General features: G+C 39.9%; 1 protein-coding gene across 1 annotated transcript; it reads left to right on the forward strand.

Moving 5' to 3' along the window:
- Positions 1-549: 549 nt before the first annotated feature.
- On the forward strand, positions 550-24,816 carry Potem (POTE ankyrin domain family member M). The gene is made up of 8 exons (XM_063275939.1): positions 550-2,029; positions 6,510-6,624; positions 7,351-7,524; positions 8,475-8,581; positions 10,604-10,656; positions 22,286-22,319; positions 22,777-22,819; positions 24,556-24,816. The coding sequence occupies exons 1-8, from the start codon at positions 1,773-1,775 to the stop codon at positions 24,799-24,801; spliced, it is 1,029 nt and encodes a 342-aa protein (XP_063132009.1). The 5' UTR covers positions 550-1,772; the 3' UTR covers positions 24,802-24,816.

The following is a 24,816-nucleotide window of genomic DNA, read 5'->3' on the forward strand; positions in this document are numbered from 1 at the left end:
AAAGAGGGATAGGCTGAGCTGGTGCCTAACAAGTTGATAGGGGGTAGGATCTGGAGGAATAAAGAGTACCTTCTAATGGCCACAGAGTTTTCTCAAACTTAAAATATTTTTAAAACCAATAGTATAAGGGATGCATAATTTAATGACATAGTAAGAATGCACTCCTAGATTATATACTTGAAAAAGATGAATTTGCTGCATAAGTGTATTACATACCTGTAAACATGTTATTATTGAAAGATAATGCTTCTTTCACATGTATGAATGTTTTGCCTACGTGTCTGTGTGTGCACTATATGTATGTCTGGGCCTGTGAAGATATGAGAGTTCTAGATCGCCTATAATTAGATTTGAAGATGCCTTTGAGCTTCTTTGTAGGTGTTACTGTAGGTTTCAGGGTTTGAAGCTGACTGATGTTGAGGATTACCTTTGCCCTCCAGTAGCAGACAGGTTACCTTCCAGTATTATGAACTCTGGTTAGTAGTGTGAAGAGTCTAGTTAGACCCCGGCTCAACCTATCCCCCCCCCCCCCGTGATGACAGAAATGTTATCTTCAGAAGTCAGTCCTGAACATCAGATTGTGTAGAGCAACCAATAGTCTTGGCACTGGCTTGTGATGGTCAAGGTTTTCTATAGGACCCTTTGGATAATGACTCAACAGGTTGTCACCCATTCCTGTTGCTGGATTTGTAACTTGGTGGCACAAGATGTCTAAGTGGAGCCTCGTGTCATGTTAGTTTTTGGCTCCATATGTATTCCATACATATAGGAAGCTAATAGAGTAGCAGATTTCCATTTAATTTTTTCAAAGGGACTTTAGTGTTTGTTGTCCCTCCCCTTATTTCCTACTTTACCTAGGCTTGCATGCCAGGGCTGTGGGTGCCTGGTTAAGAAAAAGAAACTGACCCTCTTCCTTATCAAGTATGAATCTGTATGCCCATTCCAACATGCAGCCAGCAGGTGACCAGGATACACTGGAGAGAGTGATCAACTCCAGTCAACATCATGTTGATGAATATGAAAGGAGGGTAATGGGGCTTGAAAAATGCGAGGGAGGTAGAAGTGTGTACCCTTTGCCTCTACCCATTTCTCCCGGTTCCCTCTCATTAACCCCTCCTATTCTAGCTTTTATCTCTTCCCAACACTATACACTCCTTCCTCTTCCTGGGGCGATATTCTTCTGCTCCCTAGTTCCCTAGTAGATAGTCAGGAATCCTGTGTGGTTATCCAGATTGTAGTTCTCATATCAGATACTTAAAACCTAACATCCTTAACAGCAGACACATGAAATGTTTGTTGTTTTGGGTCTGGGTTTGCCAAATCAGGATGATTTTTTTAGGTCCATCAGGCCAGTCTTAGGGTTACAGATTGCAATGGCTGCCCTAACTGCCCTCAGTACTCCCTTTGAAGGCCATGCAAATAGATCTACTTCAGCGTCAACATTGACAGAGCTTTGAACAAGCACTGAGGGGGCTGGGCTCCTAACAGTGGAGTCTGAGGGGGGCACACATGGAGCATAAGCATAGGGTACAGTCCGTAAGCCAGCTCCATTGTGAGCTCAGAGCATGTCACTATGGTGGTGCCAGTGCAGCTGTGTTACTAGGTGATGAAGTATAGTTCAGTTAACCCTGAACGAGCAGGTCTTGCCTACACTTCTTTGGCAAGAATTGGTGATTTTAGCAAACTCTTATCGTATAATTTGGGAGGTGGAGATTAGCTAAATGGGAGGGAAGAGAGAGTAAGAAGGTCCTGGGCGGCCCTAGCGCTCCATAATGGAGGAAGATTTTGAATATGATGCTCTGGCATTGAAGTTCCCCAGAAGGGGACGCTGGTACACCCGTCTGTGGCGCTCCTGTCCTGGTTTTGGATGCCTGCGTCAAAAGAAAACGACGAAATTTCCCCTCTATCTGATCGGGTATGATCCCGTGGGTCGATTACAAACAGCGGCCTGTGTTGGGGACGTGGAGAAAATTGAAAGTATGATCCATGAGTGTCATCATCATGTGGATGAATCTGATTGGAGGGGCAGGTAATGGGGCTTCAAATTGATGAGGGGAGTAAAAGGAGGAGGGTAGGAACTGTTAGGGACACTCAGGGCTAAGGAGGAAGACAAATCAACTTCCAGGGCTACAATCTGAGGGTAGAGAGTGGTCATACATAGGCTCATTTTCACTGGGGACCCCTGGGTTTTATACCTGCTAAATGCTCTTAGTCGTATGAGACCTCCACACTGTGGAACAGCAGCTCCTAGGCCTTAATGAAACTACATAATTTTATTCTTATGTTAACCCTTACATTTTGTAAACATACAAAAAGACACACACACTCACACACATAAATACCGTTGTTTTGCCTCTGTGTATTTTCTGTGTACCATTGTGATAGAACCTGGTGCAGGATCCCCTGGAACTGCAGCTATAGACAGTTGTGAGCTGCCCTGTGTGTCTTAGCAATCAAACTGAGTTCTCTACTAAACAAAACTAGAGCTGTTATTGCCAAGACCCCTATCTAGATTTTCTTTCTTCTTTGTTGTTGTTGTTTTCTGTTTTTTCATTTTTATTAGATAGTTCATACATTTACATTTCAATGTTATGTCCTGTCCTGCCTCTTCCATCCCACTTCCCACTCCCCCTGATTCTATGACGACTTTCTTAATACATAATATGATGCAATATAATAATGTATAATATAATATAATGTATATGATACAATATAATAATATAGTATAAAATAATAATGGATCAAAGACATTTAGAACTGGAACTGTGACCATGCTCCCATGTAATCACCTTCTGTACTGTTGTTTTTACATCGATACACATGTGAAGGACAGAGATTGTCCTCATCTCACTTCCTGTGCCCCACACGTGTGGAGCTTAGGGTGTGGTGGTCAGAGACAATGTCGACTGCTAGTTATGTTGTACCACCATGGGGTTCTAAGGCCTGAGCTCAGGCAAGCAGGCCTCCCTGTGGGTTCCAACCCATCGTCCCTCTGTTCTGGAGACTCCACTCAAGCAAGTCCATGGTGTGCTTTATTTACTGTCTTGGAGCACACTGATCCTCACACTTGTAGGCAAGTGAGCTTTGTGGATCCCCTTATCCCAAGATCAGCAGTCAGGTTTTCAGGACAAATGCTTTACCAATTGAGTTTTAACAACTACCCCAGCCCCTCATTCCTTTTTCTCTGTGTGTGTGTGGGTTCTTACCATGAACCCCCTTGCTCATCGTCCCTCCTCCTCTTATATGAGGGTTCACCCCCACTCGTTTGCCCACCCCTTCCGGATTCCCTGCCTTAGCATTCCGTTCCACTGGGGCTAGAGCCTTGGCAGTACCACGAGCTTCTCCTCTTATTGGTGCCCAACAAGGCCATCCTCTGCTACATATGCAGTTGAAGCCAGGGGTCATCCATGTGAACTCTTTAGATGAACGGATATCTGGGTTCTCTCCAGCTCCTGGCTATTGTAAATAAGGCTGTTGTGAATGTAATGGAATATGTTTCTTTGTTTTATGTTGGAGCCCTTTTTGTGTATATGCACAGGAGTGTGTAAAGCTGGGTCCTCCAAACAGATTTCCAGAGTTGTCCCAGCTTGCTCTCCCACCTACAAAGGAGGAGTGTTCCTCCTTCTCCAAATCCTCGCCTACCTCTGTTGCCTGAGTTTTGATCTTAGCCATTCTGACTGGTGTGGCGTTGAATCACAGGGTGGTACTGATTTGCATTTTCTCTGATGACTAAAGATGTTGACCAGTCCTTTAGGTTCTTTTTGGCCATTTGATATTCCTCAATTGAGAATTCTTTGTTTAGCTCTGTTCCCCATTTTGTAATAGAGTAATTTGATTCTCTGGAGTCCAACTATTTGAATTCTATGTGTATATTGGATGTAAGCCTTCTATCAGATGTAGGATTCATAAAAATCTTTTCCAATCTGTTAGTAGCCATTGTTTTCTAATGACAGTACTCTTTGCCTTACAGAAGCTTTGCAATTTGATGAGGTCCCATTTGTTGATTCTTGATCTTGGAGAATAAACTATTGCTGTTCTGTTCAGGAAATTTTCCCAAGTATTCCAGGCTCATGTATTCTAGGCTCTTCCCCATGTTTTCTTCTAAGTTGAGTATATCTGGTTTTATATGGAGATCCTTGATTTGCTTGGATTTTAACTGTGTACAGGGTGATAAGAAAGGTTTGATTTGCAGTCTACATGCTGAGTGCCAGTTGATTCAGCACCAGTTGTTGAAAAAGCTATCTTTTACACACTAGATGGTTTTAGTTCTTTTGTTAAAAATCAAGTGACCATAGGTAGGTGTATGGGTTCATTTCTGGGTCTCCTATTCTATTCCATTGATCTACTTGCCTATCGCTGTACCAGTATCATAACATTTTTATCACTATTGCTCTGTAATACAGCTTAAGGTTAGGGAGGGTGATTCCCCCAGAATTTTTTTTCTTGTTGAGTATAGTTCTCAGGATCCTGTTTTTTTGTTAATGCAAGTGAATTTCCAAATCGCTCTTTCTACCTCCATGGGGAATGGAGTTAGAATTTTGATGGAGATTGCGTCGAATCAGTAGATTGCTTTTGGACAGATGGCCAATTTTATAATGTTAATCCTGCCAATCTGTGAGAATGGGAGATCTTTCCATCTTATGAGATCTTCTATTCTTTCTTCAGAGACTTGAAGTTCTTACCGAACAGGATTTTCACTTGCTTGGTTAGAGTCACACTGGGTTATTTTATTTTATTTGTGATTATTCTGAAGGTGTTGTTTCCCTAATTCCTTTCTTAGCCTATTCATCCTTTGAATAGAGAAAGGCTACTGATTTGTTTGAGTTAATTTTGTATCCAGCCACTTTGCTGAATTTGTTTAAGGGGGCATCCTTGACTACTCCCTGATTTTAGTGGTATTCCTTCAACTTTCTCTCAATTTAGTTTGATGTAGGCTATTGGTTTGCTGTATATTGCTTTTCCTATGTTTATAGTAAGCTTTGAATTCCTGATTTTTCCAAGACTTTTAAAGGTTAGCACCTCATTCTTATATCCTGTCTTTATGGTTGAAGGGGAATCGATGACACACCAGCATATTTTCCCTAGTTCACATGCTTCTTGATCATTTTGTTATTCTAAGATGTTAATTAGTCTTTAAGGTGGAGCTTCATATAAAGAATACAAGAATGAAGTTTAGTTTTAAAATATTCTTCTGTTCATTGAATATTTTCTTTAAAAACACTGAATTGTCCAATGGTAATTTTTCATTCTGTCAGTCCATTTATTCCCCACATGTAACTTAGATATCCCCTGTGTAGAATACACATTCTAATATCTCTCAAGATCTTCCCATTTGTAAAACTTCATTTCTCTGCCCAGTCAAGCTTCCTTACATTCTATAAATTTAAATATAACATGAAATGAACATTACTCTTTGGAACCCTCCTTTCATTTTACTGAAACTCTATGAATCTCAAGCAAGGCAGCTATGCCACCATAGGTTATTACCTTGTAGCAATATTTACCTGATTTTGGTGTGAGTCCATGGGCACATTGATCAATATACGGCAAAGCATGAGGTCCTGGTTTCTATACCGAGTATAGAAGTGTTACATATGGGCATAAAAAATGAAATGTGAAAATAAAAATAAAAGAAAGTATTGAGGACTGAGAGCTTATATTTTGTTCACTGTTAAAAATGTACATAGATGCAAGTGACCGGTAAAATTGCCACTTACCTGTTGATTGTGACATATTTTGTTTAATGTAGGCCACAATGGGTTGCATGATAATTACCTTTAATTTTGTAAAGTGCTAAAAGTATTGCTAATTATAGTTGTAAAATAATAAAAAGGATAAATGACCTTCCATTCTTAGAGAGGGTAAAATGTGAATGAAAATGAAGGTAACCACAATGGATAAGATAGGAGGATTAAGAAATGTAAACTTCTTTTATATGAATTTTTTTATGTGTACTGCTGATAAAATCCTGTTTTTCTCTCACAGAATAGTTCTGTTTGTTATCACTAGGAAGAGAAATCATTACCATGATCAGGAAATGCTGAGCTCTCAGGAGCTGGAAATGCTTGTAGTGTTGTAGCAGATTTCTTCCCCATTCGAACTGAAACATCAGAGTAGCCCCTATTCAGATATGTTTAATGTTCATCCCTTGGATGGGGACATGGAGTCATGGAGCTCCTGAAAATACCGAGGAGTAACTAGTAAGTTCCAGATATTAGAGTATGATTTAAATTCAAGCTGAGATCAATTTGGGAACTTTTCTAGGATTCAGACAGGCTGCTTTGAGCAGCGAAGAAGGTCAGGATAGAACACCTGCCTTAAATAGGAAGAGTCATGTACCATATCCCTAGCACAATAAATGAACATTCGAGTAGACCTCAATAAATAAGAACATTGTAGTTACTTTCTTCCATCAGATAGAAATCACCTTCATATTATGTAGTACTTACAGGTGATGATAGTCTTACTGGGAATTCAGAGATGTTGCTAAATGTGTTTTCAATTTGCAGGACATCGCTGCATTATGCGAGTGCCCACAACCATCCAGATGTAGTGACACTGTTATTAGAAAATAAGTCCAACATTAACATCCAGGATGATGAAGGCTGCACACCGTTGATTAAGGTAGCTATTGGCCATCTGTTTTGGTATGAAATGGATTAGAGGTGTCCTTGTTTGGTTTCTGTTGTTGTGAGAAAACACAGACCAAAACTTACTCAGGAAGGAAAAGGTTATTTAGCTTACATTTATTCATCCCAGTTGATCCTCATGGGAAACCTGGTCAAGAACTCAAATCAGGAACTGGGGGGAAGAACTAAACTAGAGATCAGGGGAGAATGCAGCTTTCCATGGCTTTTACCCAGGTTTGCTCAGCTTTTTTTTATACAACTTTGAACTCAGGCATGCCCCTACCACAAGACCTTGGGCTTTCCTACTTCTGTCTTAATAAAAAAAAAATAGTCCACACAGTGCCCCAGAGGCCCGTCCAATTCCTCAAGTGAGGATCTTTCCAGGTGTATTAAGCATGTATCACATTGGCAAAAAGAACAAAATCTAAGCAAACAAGCAATCTCTGCATTGTGACAGCCAACCAGCACAGACCTGAGTGCTTAGGACATCTAGGTGGGTTGGTAGAACCCCTTAATTCTACCACTTGGAAAAAGATGTGGTGGGGAGATCATTAAATGAGTCAAGCCTGGAGTATTTAAGAAGACCTTGTGTCAAAATGGAGGGAAAATATGAATAACTAAAACTCTGTCTGATTTCAGAGAAACTATTCAGTGCCATTGTAGAAATGTCTCCCTTGGCTTCCTTGAAGTGAAGATGTATTTCTTTGTACAATTTCCACAGGCTGCGCAGCGGGACAACACACATTGTGTTTGTGTATTGCTCAGGCACAATGCTAATCCAAATTTGATGGATTACAGTGGGAATACAGCCTTTCACCATGCCATTTCCAGGGGCAGCATAGCAATTGTAAAGATGCTCCTGGAGTACAACGTAGATATTGAAGCCAAAACAGAGGTAAAGGTCATTCAACTTCATTCCCAATGCACTTCTAGCTACTTCTAGCTGGGACGCTCAGACCTATTTTCTACATGCAGAACCTCAAGCATTCTCACTGAATGTGTTCAGAGGAACGCTTTTTCTCTTTAAATATGTGTGTGTGTGTGTGTATTTATAATTAGTGCCAAAAAACCCACAGAATAGCATATTTTGTCTCAGCGTTGACTTTAAGTTTGAAATTCAAGATTATAGGCTTTAGGATTACACACAGACACACACAGACACACACAGACACACACAGAAACACACACACACAGACACACACACATCACATCACATCTACACCAACAAGAAAAAGAAATACATTTCAAGTTTAATGATTATAGAATATATAGAACTGGGTTGCTGCTAAGAAGGTATTGATGTATGTTTGGCTCAGGGATGAGGGCAGACTGGGAAAGGAGAGAGGTGTCAGGCAAATTAGAAAATCTGATCATTGAGAAAATATACAAAACATTTTTATGATTTTCAAAAGTTTTGGTATTCATAGAAGATGCTATTGCCCTTGGGAGATAATTTTTAGTTTAGAAAAGAAATATATTTGGAGTGCAGATTGAGAAACTCTGCTCCAGATACCTCTTGAGCACACTCCTTCAACAGGGGCATACCAAACTTTATATTTTGGGGTTGTGTCCATGGAGGTCCTAGTCTTTGGAGCTAAGAAGATTGGAACCATTGAGTGTTTGGGGAAAATTCTGGAAGGGATTGGTGTTCATATGCAGTGTTGTGTAGACAAAAGATGTGTCAAAGGGAAGAAGAGAGCTGTGTGTGGAAAGCACAGCAGGTGTTGTAGGAAAAATGATGCCTTGTGACTCAGTACAGTGTGTGTTTATGTTCACAAAATCTGTGATGAACTTTCAGTTGAGAAACAAGTTGTTTTATAAAATGTAATATTGTTTTCTTTACAGTATGGCTTGACACCACTGCAACTTGCAACATATGAAAATCAGACTGAAATGATAAACTTCTTAGAATCAATGAGTGCAGATGCACAGGCCGTGCAAGTGTCAAACAGGTACAGTTTCTTCTCTTCTACAATCTTAGTGTTGTTCTTGATGGTGAGAATTGCTTAAGTCAGGAATATTAATATGATATTAAATGATTTGAAAAACTCAGAGAAATATTTAGAAAGCTTATTACACACGAAATATGAGCTAGAAAAGAGACTGTTCCAACACAACAAAAGAACAGCAGTACCAGGAGTGCTACATAGCTCAGTAGTTCAGTTCGTGAGTCATGAACCAAGACAAAGAATAAGCTAGATCAGCTGTTGGTCCACTTCAGTATTTTTTATTTTGACACAGTTTGCCACTGAATTAAAGGTCATGTGTGTCATTGGCAAATGTTCTACCATGAATAAACACCCCCAGTCCCTGAGTCTGAAATTTTATAATTTCTGATCTTCAAAATGACAGTATAAGCCATATCTTTAGAATTATATGTTACATAATCACAGGTAATAAATAGTGTTTCCTAATGATCTGTTTGAAATGTCCAATGCAGTAGAAAACTACCTTTTGCTAGGAGGTGTTCGGTAAACTTTCATCCCGTAATTAACTAGCAATGTTGGTGATATTGCAGTCCAAGACATTTTTGTGTCACATTTCAGATGGAGCTTTTAATGTGGATATATAAATAGTTCATTTCCTTCCACATATTCTGGTATTTTAGAATTATAAATCTTCTCCTAGATTTTGTGAATGTTTAGCTCTAAAAAAATTGATCTTACAAAGCTATATTCCCTTCCATATGAAATAAAATTATTATGCTGAAATTCCCTGTTTAGTACACATGTTTACCTAATGTTTATGTTGAGCCATTATTTCCAGACAACAGATCTGTGCTTTAAGGTGAGCCTTTCTAGAGAGAGCTCACTCTCCTTTCAAAACTTAATGCTCTTTGAAATATTTAATTTTATTTTTTCTTATTCATTTTACATCAAACTCACTGACCCTGTCTCAGTCTCCCTATTCCACAGTCCTTTCCGGTTCCCCTTCCCCTTCACCTCCGAGCAGTCATGGATCCACTATGTATCCCCACACCCTGGCACTTCAAGTCTCTGCAAGGGTAGACACTTCCTCTCTCTCCAAGGTCAGACAATGCAACTCAGCTAGAAGGAGGTATCCCATGTATAAGCAACAGCTTTTTGATAGGCCCCATCCCAGTTGACTGGGACCCATATGAAAACCTAGATGCTCTTCTGCTACATATGAGTGGGAAGGTGTGAGTCCAGCCCGTGTATGTTCTGTGGTTGGTGGTTCAGTCTCTGAGAGCCCCAGGCGTCCAGGTTATTTCACTTTGTTGTTTGTCCTCTGGAGTACTTATCTCCTTGCAGACCTGGAATCTTTCCTCCTAGTGTTCCCTAAGAGTCTACTGCCATACATCCCTGAGCAAGGCAAATATTCTCTTTAGAGTTTTTAAGAGGGAGGGAGGAGAGAGAGAGAGAGAGAGAGAGAGAGAGAGAGAGAGAGAGAGAGAGAGACAGAGAGAGAGACAGAGAGAGAGACAGAGAGAGAGACAGAGAGAGAGACAGAGAGAGACAGAGAGAGAGACAGAGAGAGACAGAGAGTCAGAGAGAGAGAGAGAGAGAGAGAGAGAGAGAGAGAGAGAGAGAGAGAGAGATTGATTGACTGATTGTGTGTATGCATGCTTAAGCCTTTTAGTTTGTGTTCTATTTAAAAGCTAACCATGCCTCATGTTTTCTCTTGAGAAAGTCGCAAGGATACCAGTCAACAGTCATAGTGAATTGCTGAAAAATAAATTCAAAATTGTTTGGCTAGACCTGTAGTCCCATGAATTACATCCCAGACTGTGGGAGGTAGGAGACACACAGACCTTTGTGAGTTAAGTACAACATGGTCTATGGGGTGGGTTTCAGACCAGCATGGCTACATAGTGAGATCCGGTTTCAAAAAACATTGTTTGTGAACATCTAAACTAAGATACAGGGGACTGAAATATAAAGGGCTTCAAATGCTCACTAAATGTTTTTCTTATGAATAGTAAAATAACCATAACTTATAAATCTATGCCACAGTGCAAGAACACCAGCACATAAAAAAGAAGTGAAGCATGTAAGATTTTTGGAAGGTAAGATTTTTATATCATATATAAATTTACTATATTGTAGCTGGTCTTATTCACCCTAGATAAAATAGTGCGGACATTTTAGCTCCTCTCCTACTGTGACCACACAAGGCAGCCCAGCTAGCAGAAAGGAATCCAAATGCAGGCAACAGAATGAGAACCTGCCCTCACTTCAGTAAACCAGGAGTCCACATGAAGAGCACGTGAAGCTGCACGTCTGCTACCTCTGAATATGGGGTCTATGTGCAGCCCTGACGTGCTCTTTGATAGGTGGTTCAGTCCCTGTGAGCCCTCATGGGCCCCTGTTGGTTAATCTGTAGGTTTTCTTGTTGTGTTTCTGAACCTTCAATGGCACTGTCCTCCTTTGAATTCAATATCCTTCCCCCAACTCTTTCACAAGACGCCCCAACCTCCACCTGATATTTATTTGGCTGTGGGTGTGTACATCTGTTTCTATCCAGGGCTTGATGAAGACTCTCAGAAGAATTATCCAAGGCTTCTGTCTGCAAGCATAGCAAAATATCATTAATGGAGTCAAAGACTGGCTCTCTCCCACAGGGTGGGTCTCAAGTTGGTCCAGTTATTGGTTTGGTATCTCCTTAATGTCCGTTCCATTTTAACCTGCATATCTTGGTGGTAGGATAAATTTTGGGTTGATGTTTTTCTGAGTGCTTTGGTGTTCTCCTCCTTCTCCTGGAAGTCTCCCCTATGTACAGAAGGTGACCACTGAAAGCTGCATATCACCTGCTGCTAGTAGGCTCTGCAAGTCTCAGCTCCATAGATAGACTGCTAAGAGCCCCCATGGTTCCTGGTCTTTGTTTCACCACAGAGATGCATCTCCACTGGTATCTTCTGTCCCAGCTCCCACACCACACCTGCTCTGCACCTTAGTTCCCTTCCCCATCTCCCACAAATTTCCCTCCCTCAATCGAATCCTGATATCTATTTCATTTTCCCTCCTGAGTGAGATTCACGCATCTTCCCTTGGGCCCTCATTACTTAGCTTCTTTAGGTCTGTGCACTGTGGCCTGGTTATTCTGTAATTTATGGCTGCTAAGGTCCTCAACTTTAAGTGAGTACATACCATGCCTGTCCTTCTCGGTTTCAGTTACCTCATCCAATATGATGTTTGCCAATCCCATCCATTTGCCTGCAATTTTCTCAAATTCCATGTTTTTCATAGCCGAGGATTATTTCATTGTGCAAATATACCACATTTCCTTAATCAGTTTTTCAGTTGTCTCCTGTCCATGGCTATTACAAGGAGAGGTTTTATGAACATAGTTAAGCAAGTGTGCTTGGGTGGTATGGTGGAGCAAGTTTGGGGTATATGCCCATGATTGACATAGTTGTGTCTTAAGGTAAAAACTATTTCAAAATTTTTGGAAAAAAAACCCGCCAAATTGCTTTTCAAAAGGGATTTTAGGGGTTGGGGATTTAGCTCAGTGGTAGAGCACTTGCCTAGCAAGCGCAAGGCCCTGGGTTCGGTCCCCAGCTCTGAAAAAAAGAAAAAGAAAAAAGAAAAGGGATTTTAATGTCTCTCCCACCAACAATGGAGGAATGTTCCCTTTGCTCAATATCCTTGTCAGCATGGCTGTCACTTGAGGTTTTGATTCTGGCTGCTCTGACTGGTGTAGGATGGACTCAGGGTCCTTCTGATCTGCATTCAGTGATGACTGAAGATGAGCATTTGATGTCTCTCGGCCTCCTGAGCATCCTCGGCTGGGAATGCTCCGTTTACCACTGTACCCCATATTCAGATTGGTTTATTGCTGTCTAACTTTTTGGGCATTTTATATATTTTAACCATTATTTCTCTGGAAGTGTAAGACTGATGACGATCTTTTCCCAAAATGTAGGCTTCTCTTTTGTCCTTTTGATGGTGTCCTTTGCTTTACAAAGGTTTTTAAGTTTTGTGAGTCCCCATTTATCAATCGTTGATCTCAGAGGCTGGGACAGTGGTGTGCTGTTCAGGAAATTGTCTACTGTACCGATGTCCTCAGTATATTGAAGTTTCTGCTTCAATGTCAAGGTCTTTCATCCACATGAACTTGAGTTTTGTGCAGGTTGAGAAATACAGATCTATTTGCATTCTTCTTCATGCAGACATACAGTTACACCTGCACCATTTGTTGAAGAAACTTTCCTATTTTCCCCATTGTGTGGTTTTGCCTTTGTCAAAATCATGTGTTGGTAGGTATGTGTGTTTTTTCTTTGATTTGATTCCATCGTTCAACTTTTTGTTTCTATACTAATTCTATACAGCTTTTGTTATGATTGCTCTGTGATATGTCTTGATATCAGGGATGATGATACCTCCAAAAATTATTTAATTATTCAAGATATCTATCTATCTATCTATCTATCTATCTATCTATCTATCTATGTATCTATCATCTATCTATCATCTATCTATCTGTCAGCTATCATGGGTTTTTTGTTTTTTAAAAAATTGCTCTTTCAAGGTCTGTAAATAATGGTCTTGCAATTTTGAAGAAAAATGCATTGACTGTGAAGATGCTTTTTGTAAGATGGCCATTTTCACCTTGTTAATCCTATCCATCTGTAGTATAGGAGATCTTTCCATCTTCAGATGTCCTGTTAATTCCTTTTTCAGAGACATAAAGTTTTTGACAGGCAGGTCTTTAAGTAGCTTGATTAGAGTTGTACTGGGGTATTTAATGTTATCTGTGGTTACTGTAAAGGGTTTTGCTTGACTAAATTTTTCTTATCCCTTTTAACTGTTGCATGAGGAAGGGCTGCTGGTTTTTTGAGTTAATCTTGTTCAGACACTTTTCTGTAAGGGTTTATCACCTTTGGTGTTGGAGTTCTTTGGTAGATTTTGTGAGGTCTCTTTTGTATGTGGGCAGCTTTGCTTACTCTCTGGTTTTAAGTTTCTCTGCATATAAGTTGTTAGTGTTTATTGGCTGGTTCAGGTATGCAAATTTGATCACTGAGGTCTCTAAGACTTTTAACATGAAGGGGTGCTTGATTTTATCAACGGCTTTATCAGCATCTAATGTGATGACCAAGTGAATTTTTTTGACATCTCCACCCCTGCCAGCTGCAGCTATCCATTCATTTTCATGGCTGTCAAGCCATCTCCCCTGTATCTCCCCAGACCGGATCCTGAAACACTCAGTTGTCTCAAATTTACCCACTCCCACCTAGTTCTTTCCTTCCTCTGCCTCCTCTGATTATTTTCCGGTATGTTCTAAGTTAGATTCAAAATCCTCTCTTGGTCCTTTCTTCTTCATCTTCTTTTGGTCCTGAGTATAGTAGTGATATCCTGTACTTTATTGCTAATATCCACTTAGAAGTGAGTATACGCCATCCATGTCTTTTGGGTCTGGGTTATGTCACTCAGGAAGATATTCTCAAGTTCTATTCATTCACCTGCAAAGGTCATTATGTCTTTGTCTTTAGTAGGTGAATAGTATCCCACATTGTCTTTTTTCATTAAAAAAAAAAACTTCACCCTTGTCAGTTGCAGATTTCCATTCACTTTCAGGACCATCCATCCATCTCTCCTCTTCCTTACCCACACCTGATTCCAAACCCATCCCATAGCCCTCCGTATCTCTTCTCTATTCAGTTCACTCCCTCCGTCTTCCTCTTAGGACTGCTTTATGCACTCCTTTAAGTGAGATTCAGGCATCCTCACTTGTGCATTCCTTCTTGTGTAGCTTTTCTGCGTCTGTGGATAAAAACATGGTGTCTGTATTTTTGGCCAATAACCATCTATAAGTGAGTACATAACATACATGTCCTGTTTGGACTCCGGAGGATATTCTCAAGTTCCATTGATTTACCTGCAAAATTCATTCTGCCTTTGTTTGTAATAGTGGGATAATATGCCATTTTGAAAGTATACATCACTTTCTTTTTTTTATTAACTTATGTATTTCTTATTTACACTTCAAGTGTTATTCCCTTTCCCAGTTTCCGGGCCAAAATCTCCGTGGCCCCTCCCACTCCCCTTCTTTATGGATGTTCCCCTCCCATTCCTCCCCTATTGCCGCCCTCCCCCCAACAATCACGTTCACTGGGGGTTCAGTCTTCGCAGGACCCAGGGCTTCCCCTTCCACTGGTGCTCTTACTAGGCCATTCATTGCTACCTATGAGGTCGGAGTCCATGGTCAGTCCATGTATAGTCTTTAGGTAGTGGCTTAGTCCCTGGAAGCTCTGGTTGCTTGGCATTGTTGTTCATATGGCATCTCATCCCCTTCAATCTCTTTCCGTCCTTTCTCTGATTCCTTCAACGGGGGTCCTGTTCTCAGTTCAGTGGTTTGCTGCTGGCATTCACCTCTGTATTTGCTGTATTCTGGCTGTGTCTCTCAGGAGAGATCTACATCCGTATCCTGACGGTCTGCACTTCTTTGCTTCATCCATCTTGTCTAATTCGGTGGCTGTATATGTATGGGCCACATGTGGGGCAGGCTCTTAATGGGTGTTACTTCAGTCTCTGTTTTAATCTTTGCCTCTCTATTCCCTGCCAAGGGCATTCTTGTTCCCCTTTCAAAGAAGGAGTGAATTATTCACATTTTGATCATCCATCTTGAGTTTCATGTGTTCTATGCATCTAGGGTAATTCAAGCATTTGGGCTAATATCCACTTATCAATGAGTGCACACCATATGTGTTTTTCTGTGATTGGGTTAGCTCACTCAGGATGATATTTTCCAGTTCCAACCATTTGCCTATGAATTTCACAAAGGCATTGTTTTTGATAGCTGAGTAATATTCCATTGTGTAGATGTACCACATTTTCTGTATCCATTCCTCTGTTGAAGGGCATCTGGGTTCTTTCCAGCTTCTGGGTATTATAAATAAGGCTGCTATGAATGTAGTGGAGCACGTGTCTTTTTTATATGTTGCGGCATCTTTTGGGTATATGCCCAAGAGAGGTATAGCTGGATCCTCAGGCAGTTCAATGTCCAATTTTCTGAGGATCCTCCAGACTGATTTCCAGATTGGTTGTACCAGTCTGCAATCCCACCAACAATGGAGGAGTGTTCCTCTTTCTCTGCATCCTTGCCAGCATCTGCTGTCACCTGACTTTTTGATCTTAGCCATTCTCACTGGTGTGAGGTGAAATCTCAGGGTTGTTTTGATTTGCATTTCCCTTATGAATAAAGATGTTGAGCATTTCTTTAGGTGTTTCTCAGCCATTCGGCATTCCTCAGCTGTGAGTTCTTTGTTTAGCTCTGAACCCCATTTTTTAATAGGGTTATTTGTCTCCCTGCGGTCTAACTTCTTGAGTTCTTTGTTTATTTTGGATATAAGGTCTCTATCTGTTGTAGGATTGGTAAAGATCTTTTCCCAATCTGTTGGTTGCCGATTTGTCGAACCACAGTGTCCTTTGCCTTACAGAAGCTTTGCAGTTTTATGAGATCCCATTTGTCGATTCTTGATCTTAGAGCATAAGCCTTTGGTGTTTTGTTCAGGAAACTTTTTCCAGTGCCTATGTGTTCCAGATGCTTCCCTAGTTTTTCTTCTATTAGTTTGAGTGTATCAGGTTTGATGTGGAGGTCCTTGATCCACTTGGACTTAAACTTTGTACAGGGTGATAAGCATGGATCAATCTGCATTCTTCTACATGTTGACCTCCAGTTGAACCAGCACCATTTGCTGAAAATGCTATCTTTTTTCCATTGGATGGTTTTGGCTCCTTTGTCAAAAATCAAGTGCCCATAGGTGTGTGGGTTCATTTCTGGGTCTTCAGTTCTGTTCCATTGTTCTATCTGTCTGTCTCTGTACCAATACCATGCAGTTTTTATCACTATTGCTCTGTAATACTGCTTGAGTTCAGGGATAGTGATTCCCCCTGAAGTCCTTTTATTGTTGAGGATAGTTTTAGCTATCCTGGGTTTTTGGTTATTCCAGATGAATTTGCAAATTGTTCTGTCTAACTCTTTGAAGAATTGGATTGTTATTTTGATGGGGATTGCATTGAATCTGTAGATCGCTTTTGGTAAGATGACCATTTTTACTATATTAATCCTGCCAATCCATGAGCATGGGAGATCTTTCCATCTTCTGAGGTCTTCTTCAATTTCTTTCTTCAGAGTCTTGAAGTTCTTATTGTACAGATCTTTTACTTGCTTGGTTAAAGTCACACTGAGGTACCTTATATTATTTGGGTCTATTATGAAGGGTGTTGTTTCCCTAATTTCTTTCTCGGTTGTTTCTCTTTTGTGTAGAGGAAGGCTACTGCTTTATTTGAGTTAATTTTATACCCAGCCACTTTACTGAAGTTGTTTATTAGCTTTAGTAGTTCTCTGGTGGAACTTTTGGGATCACTTAAATGTACTATCATATCATCTGCAAATAGTGATATTTTGACTTCTTCTATTCCAATCTGTATCCCTTTGATCTCCTTTTGTTGTCTGATTGCTCTGTCTAGAAATTCAAGAACTATATTGAATAAGTAGGGAGAGAGTGGGCAGCCTTGTCTAGTCCCTGATTTTAGTGGGATTGCTTCAAGGTTCTCTCCATTTAGTTTAATGTTAGCAACTGGTTTGCTGTATATGGCTTTTACTATGTTTAGGTATGGGCCTTGAATTCCTATTCTTTCCCAGACTTTTATCATGAAGGGGTGTTGAATTTTGTCAAATGCTTTCTCAGCATCTAATGAAATGATCATGTGGTTCTGTTCTTTCAGTTTGTTTATAGAATGGATCACGTTGATGGTTTTCCGTATATTAAACCATCCCTGCATGCCTGGGATGAAGCCTACCTGATCATGGTGGATGATTGTTTTGATGTGCTCTTGAATTCGGTTTGCCAGAATTTTATTGAGTATTTTTGCGTCGATATTCATAAGGGAAATTGGTCTGAAGTTCTCTTTCTTTGTTGTGTCTTTGTGTGGTTTAGGTATAAGAGTAATTGTGGCTTCGTAGAAGGAATTCGGTAGGGCTCCATCTGTTTCAATTTTGTGGAATAGTTTGGATAATATTGGTATGAGGTCTTCTATGAAGGTTTGATAGAATTCTGCACTAAACCCGTCTGGACCTGGACTCTTTTTGGTTGGGAGACCTTTAATGACTGCTTCTATTTCCTTAGGAGTTATGGGGTTGTTTAACTGGTTTATCTGTTCCTGATTTAACTTCGGTACCTGGTATCTGTCTAGGAAATTGTCCATTTCCTGAAGATTTTCAAATTTTGTTGAATATAGGTTTTTATAGTAAGATCTGATGATTTTTTGAATTTCCTCTGAATCTGTAGTTATGTCTCCCTTTTCATTTCTGATTTTGTTATTTGGACGCACTCTCTGTGTCCTCTCGTTAGTCTGGCTAAGGGTTTATCTATCTTGTTGATTTTCTCAAAGAACCAACTTTTGGTTCTGTTGATTCTTTCTATGGTCCTTTTTGTTTCTACTTGGTTGATTTCATCTCTGAGTTTGATTATTTCCTGCCTTCTGCTCCTCCTGGGTGTATTTGCTTCTTTTTGTTCTAGAGATTTTAGGTGTGCTGTCAAGCTGCTGACATATCCTCTTTCCTGTTTCTTTCTGCAGGCACTCAGCGCTATGAGTTTTCCTCTTAGCACAGCTTTCATTGTGTCCCATAAGTTTGAGTATATTGTATCTTCATTTTCATTAAATTCTAAAAAGTTTTTAATTTCTTTCTTTATTTCTTCCTTGACCAGGTTATCATTGAGTAGAGCATTGTTCAATTTCCACGTATATGTGGGCATTCTTCCCTTATTGTTATTGAAGACCAGTTTTAGGCCGTGGTGGTCCGATAGCACGCATGGGATTATTTCTATCTTTCTGTACCTGTTGAGGCCCGTTTTTTGACCAATTATATGGTCAATTTTGGAGAAAGTACCATGAGGAGCTGAGAAGAAGGTATATCCTTTTGCTTTAGGATAGAATGTTCTATAAATATCCGTTAAGTCATTTGGCTCATGACTTCTCTTAGTCTGTCGACATCACTGTTTAATTTCTGTTTCCATGATCTGTCCATTGATGAGAGTGGGGTGTTGAAATCTCCCACTATTATTGTGTGAGGTGCAATGTGTGTTTTGAGCTTTAGTAAGGTTTCTTTTACATATGTAGGTGCCCTTGTATTTGGGGCATAGATATTTAGGATTGAGAGTTCATCTTGGTGGATTTTTCCTTTGATGAATATGAAGTGTCCTTCCTTATCTTTTTTGATGACTTTTAGTTGGAAATTGATTTTATTTGATATTAGAATGGCTACTCCAGCTTGCTTCTTCTGACCATTTGCTTGGAAAGTGGTTTTCCAGCCTTTCACTCTGAGGTAGTGTCTGTCTTTGTCTCTGAGGTGTGTTTCCTGTAGGCAGCAGAATGCAGGGTCCTCGTTGCGTATCCAGTTTGTTAATCTATGTCTTTTTATTGGGGAGTTGAGGCCATTGATATTGAGAATTATTAAGGAATAGTGATTATTGTTTCCCTTTATATTCATATTTGGATGTGAGGTTATGTTTGTGTGCTTTCATTCTCTTTGTTTTGTTGCCAAGACGATTAGTTTCTTGCTTCTTCTAGGGTATAGCTTGCCTCCTTATGTTGGGCTTTACCATTTATTATCCTTTGTAGTGCAGGATTTGTAGAAAGATATTGTGTAAATTTGGTTTTGTCATGGAATATCTTGTTTCTCCATCAATGTTAATTGAGAGTTTTGCTGGATTCAGTAACCTGGGCTGGCATTTGTGTTCTCTTAGGGTCTGTATGACATCAGTCCAGGATCTTCTGGCCTTCATAGTTTCTGGCGAGAAGTCTGGTGTGATTCTGATAGGTCTCCCTTTATATGTTACTTGATCTTTTTCCCTTACTGCTTTTAATATTCTTTCTTTATTTTGTGCGTTTGGTGTTTTGACAATTATGTGACGGGAGGTGTTTCTTTTCTGGTCCAATGTATTTGGAGTTCTGTAGGCTTCTTGTATGTCTATGGGTATCTCTTTTTTTAGGTTAGGGAAGTTTTCTTCTATGATTTTGTTGAAGATATTTACTGGTCCTTTCAGCTGGGAGTCTTCACTCTCTTCTATACCTATTATCCTTAGGTTTGATCTTCTCATTGAGTCCTGGATTTCCTATATGTTTTGGACCAGTAGCTTTTTCCGCTTTACATTATCTTTGACAGTTGAGTCAATGATTTCTATGGAATCTTCTGCTCCTGAGATTCTCTCTTCCATCTCTTGTATTCTGTTGGTAAAGCTTGTATCTACAGCTCCTTGTCTCTTCTTATGGTTTTCTATATCCAGGGTTGTTTCCATGTGTTCTTTCTTGATTGCTTCTATTTCCATTTTTAATTCCTTCAACTGTTTGATTGTGTTTTCCTGGAATTCTTTCAGGGATTTTTGCGATTCCTCTCTGTAGGCTTCTACTTGTTTATTAATGTTTTCCTGTGTTTCCCTAAGTGTGTTCATGTCTTTCTTGAAGTCCTCCAGCATCATGATCAAATATGATTTTGAAACTAGATCTTGCTTTTGTGGTGTGTTTGGATATTCCATGTTTGTTTTGGTGGGAGAATTGGGCTCCGATGATGGCATGTAGTCTTGGTTTCTGTTGCTTGGGTTCCTGCGCTTGACTCTCGCCATCAGATTATCTCTAGTGTTACTTTGTTCTGCTATTTCTGACAGTGGCTAGACTGTCCTATAAGCCTGTGTGTCAGGAGTGCTGTAGACCTGTTTTCCTCTCTTTCAGTCAGTTATGGGGACAGAGTGTTCTGCTTTCAGGCGTGTAGTTTTTCCTCTCTACAGGTCTTCAGCTGTTCCTTTGGGCCTGTGTCTTGAGTTCACCAGGCAGCTTTCTTGCAGCAGAATATTTGGTCTTACCTGTGGTCCTGAGGCTCAAGTTCGCTCGTGGGGTGCTGCCCAGGGGCTCTCTGCAGCGGCAGCAACCAGGAAGACCTGGGCCGCCCCTTCCGGGAGCTTCAGTGCACCAGGGTTCCAGATGGTCTTTGGCTTTTTCCTCTGGCGTCCGAGATGTGCGTGCAGGCAGCAGTCTCTTCTGGTTTCCCAGGCTTGTCTGCCTCTCTGAAGGTTTAGGTCTCCCTCCCACGGGATTTGGGTGCAGAGAACTGTTTTTCCGGTCTGTTTCTTTCAGGTTCCGGCGTTGTCTCAGGCAGGTGTCCTGCCGCTCCTGGGAAAACTGATATTCTTAGCATTCAATGAAAGCAGCCTCCATATGGGCTACTCTGACCGCACCTTTTCCCTGTAGTTCTATTAATTAGCAAAAGATATAGTGATACTTGATTTATATGCTGCAAGACATAATTTCCAGTAAAAAAAAAAAAACATTGGCACAGTAGATGGAAGGTTGAAAAACCACATCATTCTCCAGTACACAGCACTGAATGCTCCCTTGATTGAGTCTGAATAAGATTAGATTCCAACAGTGGGAGAAGCACCACAGAATTTCTCCTTTCAGCAACCTACACCACAGCATCTCTCATACCTACTTTGGAGAGAGCCAGCCAGAGAATAGTGTAGAGGAACCTAAATGACCCTCTTCACATAACCCTGAGGGAAACAGAATTATCATAATGTGGGTGTCTTTTTTTAAAATGTATTTCAGCACTGGAGTTTTGTTTGTGTTGTCGAGGACTGAAAGAGGCCCCACACATGCTGAGCATACAGTCCACCATAGAGACATTTTCTCAGCCCATTTGTTGATAGGACAAAAACTTGCTCTGGTCATGGGCAATGCCAAGGGGTGTGCAGTGGAGTTTTACATACTGTAAAGGAAATGAACTAGGGTTGTTCATTCTCTGAAGCATCTTTCGAGGGCAGGCTTTATCCAGAGAGTGAAACTTGAGACACTCTACGGTTTATATATGGAAATATATTTTTAAAATGTTTTATGTGTGATTGCTGCTCTATCTGCAAGTTTCTTTCATGCTTCTCTCTGGAGTAATAATTCATGTTGCATAACTACTAAGGAAGTCTTTCCAGTTGCTCTTGCCATGGCCGGCAATGGAAGTTGATGTTGAACTTCTTTTTGATGGAAATGAGCTAGGGGTCAATGCTAGATCTGAGGGCCCTTAACATCTTCTTCAGAAGATCTCGACTACAGTAACACACTGATCTCTCAAGAGCTTTGTCACACTTGCAGCTGGAAATACTTTGTAAAGGTCTTTGGGTCTCCTATATTTGACTATGCTGCAACGACAGTCACCAGAGACTGTGCTTCCCGGTGGTAGCAATGAATGTTCCCCTACAGTGAAGGAAGTTCAAGTCGACCTTTGTAGCAGCCCCTTTCACTGCTGTACGAGATGAGCATGCTCACCTAGAGTGCTGCAAACATCCCTAGTCCAGAGGCAAAAAGCAGCAGTGGCAACATGACGCTGTCCTTTTAACCCTTCACTATGGGACAACAGTTCAGGCTAAGATGATAATTTCTGTGTCTGATAGTGATCAGGATCATAGGTAATTTGCACAACAATTTTTATAAGTAGTAACTTTTGATCAAATTTTCTCTTTGTCTTTAAAATATACTAGGAAATGGGAAGAAAGGTTTTTGCATATATTTATTATTTACCAATAATTATTCACTTTAAAGGCTTTTCATAAATGGTGCCAAAGGATATAGGGTCACAAATATTAGCCTTTGTACTTATTGTCATGTTTCCTATAGTTGTTTAGTGACAAATTTTGCTTCCCTCTTTAGAAGCTGGTAAGAGACTTACAGGAACATCACCATGGTAAGAATGTGTGCATTTTACAATAAATTAATCTGTAAAAAGTATAATGTTCAGAACCTGACATTCTCTTTGCCTCTGTGTACTACGATTTCAGCTTCTTTATTTCTTCTATAATCACAAGCTGAACAATTATCTCCCACACAGCATGAGTTATGGACAAACATCCTTAGGTAGGGAGATGATTCAGTGGATAAAGTGCTTGCCATGAGTCTCTGAGAATGGAAGTTTGGATTCTCAGAATCCACATGAGGTCTTGAGGATCTTTTGTGCATCTGAATCCTGGGGCACTTATGGTGAGGCAGGAGGTTGTGAGAGAGAATCCCCTGAAGTTTACTGGATAGTTTGCCTGGGTTTCTTATTCATGAAGAAGGGATTGAGCCACAAAACCAAGGTTGGAAGAATGTTGCATGCTGTTATTCTAAAGGCTCCCTGACAAGCCCTCCTTTCTTGTTCCTAGGTGTGTGAATGTGGATAATGTCAGCTCTACCTCCTCTGTGAAGGTAAAATTCTTCTTTGTGAATTTAATTTTCTTATGAATTTTGTTACAATTCAGCAATAGTGTAACTATCCCAGTTTTGTATGGAAAGATTGTTCAAGGGAGTCCACATTGTAGATGTGGAGATTTCTACAAACTGCAAGTGAGCAGTAAGTCCTTGTGGGTAGTGGTGGCCAATAAGAGAATGGACTCAAAAGACATAGTGAGTGGAAGACTGAGCGCAGTCCTCGTACAATAGAAGATGTCTGATGTTTGACAAGTATTGTTTGCAGAAATGATTACATGTTCGACTGATTTTAAAATGTGACTGTTACTAGACCATAATATTTCTTTTTTAAAAAATTTTTATTAGATATATTTCTTTACTTACTTTTCCAATGTTTTTCCCCTTCCTGGTTTCCGGTCCATGAGCCCCCATCCCTTTTCCCTCACCCTCTCCCATATCGGTTTTCCTGGGCTGGAGAGATGGCTCAGTGGTTAAGAGCACTGACTGAAAGAACCAAAAAAAAAAAAAAAAAAACAAAACAAAACAAAACAAAAAAAAAGAGCACTGATTGCTCTTCCAGAGGTCTTGATGAATCCAATTCCCAGCAACCACATGTTGACTGACGACTATCTATAATGAGATATGATGATCTCTCCTGGTGTGTCTGATGATAGCTACTGTATACTTATATATAATAAGTACTTCTTAGTAAGTCCAGACATTTCTATAATCCATGAATCTCCTAAGTGACTTTACCCTCAGGAAAATGCATGCAATTTTTATCTACCTTTGGACACTGCTATTTTAGGATCCTGTATGAGAGCATCTCCTTGGTTTCTCTATTTCATGTGTATTTACACTAAGGAGAAATTGTGGCTATGTAGCAGTTTGTAATATGTTCATCAAGTTTGTCTTATGAGAATAGAGCATTTTCTATTTGATTCTATGAGGGTATGTTGAAAGCTCTTCATCTAGAAAAACAACAAGTGTTTTTCCCAATTATCCAGCATTTTTAGATGCAGGGAGTCAATTACTGTATATTTCCATTTAAGTTCTTCTTTATGGATTTTAAAATAATATAAACTTATATTCTTTGTGCCACATTCAAACAGTTAAAATATTGTAGTGCTTTACTTAGATATTTCCATATCCAGTCCGAGGCTGCTTTATCACTGTGAGCTGCTCAAGGTTAAGAAACCTGTTTCTATATAACCTATAGCCCTATAGTGAGGGGCTGTGTGAATGAAGAGTGGCAATTTAATGATTTTTGAATGTGACTCAGTGGACAATTGTGTTTCTATAAAGCAGTTTCACCGGTTCTATGGTATGGACAGTGCTAGCAATTAAATTGCCATTTATTTGTAAATGAAAACTGTGCATTTTGTGATTCCCCACAATGGAAGAGTAAGACTGTTAGAAGGGGCCTCATTAATATTAATAATCATCTTAAACTAGAAGCAGAATAATTGACTGATAATGAACTAAGCTTAGTCTCAACAAGAACAAGGTCAAGTTTGTCAGTTAATGATTTTCTCTTAATCTAGGCTAGCATAAATATTTTAACTTCTTGATGGTATCCTATTAAGTTGTAAATAGGCATATAAGAAGATATTTTATATTTAATAATTTTGATTTTCATGTGTCAATATCCTGTAATTCCTAAAGAACATTGTTGATTTGAAAGCATGCATCCTAAAAGAATAGAGTTAATTTCAAGACCAAATAAAAAGTAAACTCTCTTCTCTGCATTGCAGGGAGAATCGGGAAGAAAATTCCATATAATACCTAAGAAGATCCAAAACATTTTTAGAAAATCTGGAGTTTATGTGTCTTCTCGGGTAGACCCAATTCTTGAAGTATGGGAAGAAAATACATCTGCAACGGTAATCCCCACTGATCTGAGAAGTAACCTATTTCCTTTTGTCAAGGGGAGTGATGGGTGTTTGTGCCTATGCCTTCCTAGTGCAAGTAGTGAACGAGTAGAGAAAGATCAGCCTTGAGCATTCCCTTCACAC

This window comes from Rattus norvegicus, chromosome 16 (assembly GCF_036323735.1).
Source record: "Rattus norvegicus strain BN/NHsdMcwi chromosome 16, GRCr8, whole genome shotgun sequence".
NCBI lineage: Eukaryota > Metazoa > Chordata > Mammalia > Rodentia > Muridae > Rattus > Rattus norvegicus.

Coding starts and splice junctions, on each gene's coding strand:
- Potem (XM_063275939.1), top strand. CDS start 1,773: ATGGAGGAAGATTTTGAATATGATGCTCTGGCATTGAAGTTCCCCAGA. Junction 8,582..10,603: donor GCCGTGCAAGTGTCAAACAG/GTACAGTTTCTT, acceptor TCTATGCCACAG/TGCAAGAACACCAGCACATA. Junction 10,657..22,285: donor GCATGTAAGATTTTTGGAAG/GTAAGATTTTTA, acceptor TTCCCTCTTTAG/AAGCTGGTAAGAGACTTACA.